This window comes from Sprattus sprattus, assembly GCF_963457725.1.
Source record: "Sprattus sprattus genome assembly, chromosome: 12".
In the NCBI taxonomy this organism is placed as follows: domain Eukaryota; kingdom Metazoa; phylum Chordata; class Actinopteri; order Clupeiformes; family Clupeidae; genus Sprattus; species Sprattus sprattus.
In genome coordinates this window covers 16,677,354-16,682,353 of record NC_137910.1, presented here as the reverse complement: position 1 = coordinate 16,682,353, position 5,000 = coordinate 16,677,354, and the positions used below count along the sequence as shown (strand labels likewise).

The window sequence follows — 5,000 nt, the reverse complement described above, 5'->3', positions numbered from 1 at the left end:
TGTGTGTGTGTGTGTGTGTGTGTGTGTGTGTGTGTGTGTGTGTGTGTGTGAGTGTGTGTGGTGTGTGTTGTAGTGTGTTTGTGTGTGTGCGTGGTGTGAGTGTGGTGTGTGTGTTTGTGTTTGTGTCTGTGTTGTGTGTGAGTGTGTGTGTAGCTGAACAGAAAGACTGAAGGCTTCAGAGCTCAGGACAGGAAGTAGGAACAGCTGCAGCCAATGAATGATTCTGCCCACACACACACACACACACACACACACCATACACAACCGCCCATCCCTCTGCTACCCAGCCTTTGCAGATCTGGAAACAACAATCAAATTCAATTTTCTCTATTTCTTTAGTGCGCGTAACAACTGAAACTGTCATTCCAGGGCTCAGAAACTGACCCCCCTTGATGAAAGCACATAGACACACTTGCCTCAATACCATGTACACTAATTCAAAACATTTCACACAGTGGGCTTTACAAGCACACCTCAGCCCATCAGTTTGCATTGCATTACAGTTTGCAGTTCGCTTTACAACCACCAAAACACTTCATACGTCACCCAAAAATGACTCATGCTGCCAAAACTATAGCTAATGCCCCTCTCCCATTAAACTACTTTATCACTCTATATGCAACAAACTAAAAAACACAGACAACTTAAAGCATTGCAGAAAAGACAAACCTATGACAACTCCTACAGTCCATATTGAAGCACAGAACAAATACAGTAAATATGAAATTCAGCTATATGCTTCAAGACACCTCTATGCTAAATGTTCTGTGGTATACTATAGTAAAAAGAAAAGTGTGCAGACACGTTTCTTTCCAGTACAGTAAGCGAAACAACAACACATGAGACTACCACTAGAAGTGTCCTGCAGCCCTAATACTGATCCTCTGAATTTAGCGTGAATTGTTTATCAACTTCAAATAGACAGTACCGCAACATTCTCCCTTGCCTTGAATCTTTCGCACATCTAATCCAACCCTAACTTCCCCCATATTCCACAAGTATTTCAAGGCAAGCAGTTGTCTGCTGACACCAAGATTAAACTGTTTTGATCTGTTTTTTTGCCTCTCACCATTCTGTAGATTATCGAGTGTGGTAAATCTCCCAAAGAGGGATAAATGGTGTCAGTGGTATAGTGGTTAGTGTTGGTGTCTAACAAGCAGCTGACCTGGGTTAAATTCCTAGGCAAAGCTCTTGAACTTTGGATAAAAGTGCTAAATACCAGACCTTTATTGAAGTGGAATCTTTGGGTATTTTTTTTTTATTTTTCATTCATACATTCATATTTCAATGCAGTATCACTGCGTTTGTATAGTTGGGAACAAGGTTTCAAACAAGCAAATCAAAGCAGAAAATGGAATATATTTTCCACAACAATCTGAATAATCTGTTTTTTCAAGTTCATAGTTTCTATTATCTGTCAAAACATATTTTCATCTACAATGATCTAAATGTGTCCAGTTTTGAACTGAAAGTTCAAACGGAGTATCTACATGCCTGCAAAAATTGCTGTAGTTACACAGAGTTTTGCTGGTGGTGAAGATTGACTGAGACAGGTATCCATGGCTTTCAGAAGAAGTGGTCATTGAATGCATGTGCTTTGCATTTTCTTTTCTTTTACAGTGCAACAATTAACTATTGCAAAAATAGAGGAAATAGCAACACATAATATTTGTGAGGTGAGAGTCCCAAATCACATACGCATCGATGTAAAACATATAAGCATACATGCCGCATACACACACACACACACACACACACACACACACACACACGCACACAAGGCGCAAGGTTTGTTTTTAAAACAAAAGTAGAAATAGGAATAGTGACTGGTCACATGGAGAATGTAATATGCTTATTATAAACTGGTTATTCAAAAACCTGTTATGCTTATTATAAACTGGTAAGTCATAAACCTGTTATGCTTAGTATAAACTGGTTAGTCATAAACCTGTTATGTTTATTATGACCGCCGCGCGACAGGTTTAGTCGGAGTTTTTTTTTCCTGGTTTTTCAGGTTTTTTTTAGGTTTTTTTGGGGGGTTTGCCGATTTTCTGTCAACAATTCCCGGGACACTGATACATGTGGGTGCACGAAATTTGGTGGGCATGTAGCCCCACTAGATTAGCGTGGAACCATGGATTTTTGTTTTGATCCGTTGCACCCCCGTCGGACTGGACCCCTTTTAAAGAGGGTGGGTTGATTCAGTTTTCTGTGAATAAGTCGAAAACCGTAGGGCCTAGGAGGACCACATTTTTTTTGTATGTTGGTCTTAAGAGGCCACGTCAACCATTCCACTACCACTTATTTCATGTATAGCGCCACCTAGTTACAAATGAAAAAGCAAAAATGGAGTGTTGTAAAAAAATGTAATTGTAAGTTGACAAGGTCAGAACTGCACGAAATCGAAGGTGTGGGATCATTATGACACCTTCTGATTGCACGGTAAGTTTCGTGGAATTCCGTTCACGGGGGGGGCATGCAATAAATTGATTTATATAGTTATACACCAACTGGCCTGTAGGTGGCGCGACACAGTTTTCTTCGAATATCCCGAGAACCGTAGGGCCTAGGAGGGCCAAATTGTTCTTGTATGTTTGTGTTAAGGGGCCATGTCAACCCATACCATAACTAGTCATTACATGTATAGCGCCACCTAGTTAAAAATTGAAAAGCATAAATGAGGTGTTTTAATCGCATATATGTCAAAGTGTTTGAAAAATTACCAAATTTGCCAGGGACATCAAGCCTGTAACCGTCCATCTTCGGTAGAGTTTTTGTCCATGGATGGAGCAAAATGGCTCTGTAGCGCCCCCTAGAACATTGCAAAAAAAACTGCGCATTGCGGCGTAGCTTGACGGAATTCGGTACACGTCTTCATCATGCTTGGACGCACCATAAAGTCTCTTGGCGCCATGGTGGCAGGTCCACAGGAAGTCGGCCATTTTGAGTGGAAGATGCGTTTTGACGGCGTTTGCACACCTCACATCTGATCGAACTCCTCCGACAGATTTAATGGGAACGCCTTGAAATGTGGTCAGGTTACTCCTCAGCCATGGGCGACTAAAAGTTATAGAAGATTTTCTCATTAGTCGGAAGGTGTGGGCGTGGCAGACCCTCAAACTTTGCCAACTTGCCAGTGCTTGCCACAAAACACAAAGTCTCTTATAACTCTTACGTACATTGTTTGATCCAGAGAAAATGTCTTAGGGTGGACGCTGGATCCGGCCCGAACACGTACATATGCCTGATGGATATCACCTATAGCGCCACCTGTTCACTTTGTTTCCACACCTCGCATGTGATTGAACTCCTCCTACAGATTTAATGGCAATGTCTTCAAACGTGGTCAGGTTACTCTTCAGAAATGGGGAATTCAAAGTTATGAGAATCTTTTACAAAGTTTGAAGGGTGTGGGCGTGGCAGACCCTCAAACTATGCACTCTTCACAACTCCAGTCACTTATAACTTATGCATATATTGTCGAAAGTGCACACAATTGAAAGTGGTGGATCATTATGAGACCCTCTGAATGCATGCCAAGTTTCGTGCAAATCCGTCGATGGGGGACCATACAATATTTTTTTTTTTTATGTGACTGTACACCAACTGGCCTGTAGGTGGCCTGACAACTTTTATTAACAACTTTATGTGACCTGTTTTAACAAACTACATTGCAAAAGAAAAATATACCAAAACAATCCACAAAAAAGTAGTACACAAAACATTACATAATCAAATCATCAACATCTATCACAAATAATTCCTTTAATACATAAAAATGAAACACAAACCAATTTACACACACAAAACACATAAAAACACAAAAACACACTGACAACCATGACTCATTCTGTGCCTAAACCTCCTGAACAGTTCGGCGGCCATATTTTGTAACGCTTTGCGTTACGTCTAGTTATAAACTGCCTGATTAGTCATAAACCTGTTTATAATAAGAGTATTACATTTTCATGTGACCAGCCACCATTCCCACTCCCTTTTTTGTTGACCCCAAGAAAAAATAAATGCAATTAAAGCTTCCGCCTCTAATTGTGTGTGTGTGTGTGTCTCTCTCTCTCTCTCTCTCTCTCTCTCTCTCTCTCTCTCTCTCTCTCTCTTGCTTATCATAAACTGGCTAATGATGTCATGACGTGTCCTTGTGCCTGGGGGTATGGAAGCTGCTGTGTGAAGTTGGAGATGATTAGCAAGTGGGTGTGGCTGTGAGAGGGAGGGAGTTGAGCATTGTTAAACCTTGTTGGTTGGAGGTTTTAATGTTTTTCGTTTTTTTTTGTGGTGTTGTTTTTAAGAAAGTTCATAATGGTGTGCGTGTTTGTGGTGTAATTGTGTGAGAAAGTTAATAATGTTGTTTGTGTTTGTGGTGTAATTGTGTGAGAAAGTTAATAATGTTGTGTGTGTTTGTGGTGTAATTGTGTGAGAAAGTTAATAATGTTGTTTGTGTTTGTGGTGTAATTGTGCGAGAAAATGAATAATGTTGTGTGTGTTTGTGGTGTAATTGTGTGAGAAAGTTCATAATGTTGTGTGTGTTTGTGGTGTAATTGTGTGAGAAAGTTCATAATGTTGTGTGTGTTTGCGGTGCAATTGTGTGTAAAAGTACATGAAGAGCTCCTGGCTATATCGCCCCTCTCTAAAGCACGGCATCCCCACCCTAGGGCACCATACTGCCATACTACACAAACACAGTCACAGTCACTAACCCTAGGACACCATACTACCATACTGCACTAACACAGTCACAGTCACTAACCCTAGGACACCATACTACCATACTGCACTAACACAGTCACAGTTACTGGCCTAACCTATCCCCCCCACCCCCCCAGGACTACTGGCTCTCCTTGCTGTTCAAGCGTCTGGTTGGTCAGCGGGTTCTGGCTGTGCAGGTTGCCGGGTTACAGAGAAGGCCCCGCCCAGGACGAGTCATCAGAGACAAGCTGCGCATCTATGCCCACTGCACCAGCTCACGCAGGTACACACACACAGCC

General features: G+C 41.5%; 1 protein-coding gene across 1 annotated transcript in view; it reads left to right on the top strand.

Moving 5' to 3' along the window:
* Positions 1–5,000, top strand: part of hpse2 (heparanase 2) — a 65,597-nt gene that overhangs the window by 50,178 nt on the left and 10,419 nt on the right. The window contains exon 10 of the mRNA XM_080849458.1: positions 4,839–4,984. Within this exon, the coding sequence (XP_080705584.1) occupies positions 4,839–4,984 (146 nt within the window). The remainder of the gene's footprint in view (positions 1–4,838; positions 4,985–5,000) is intronic.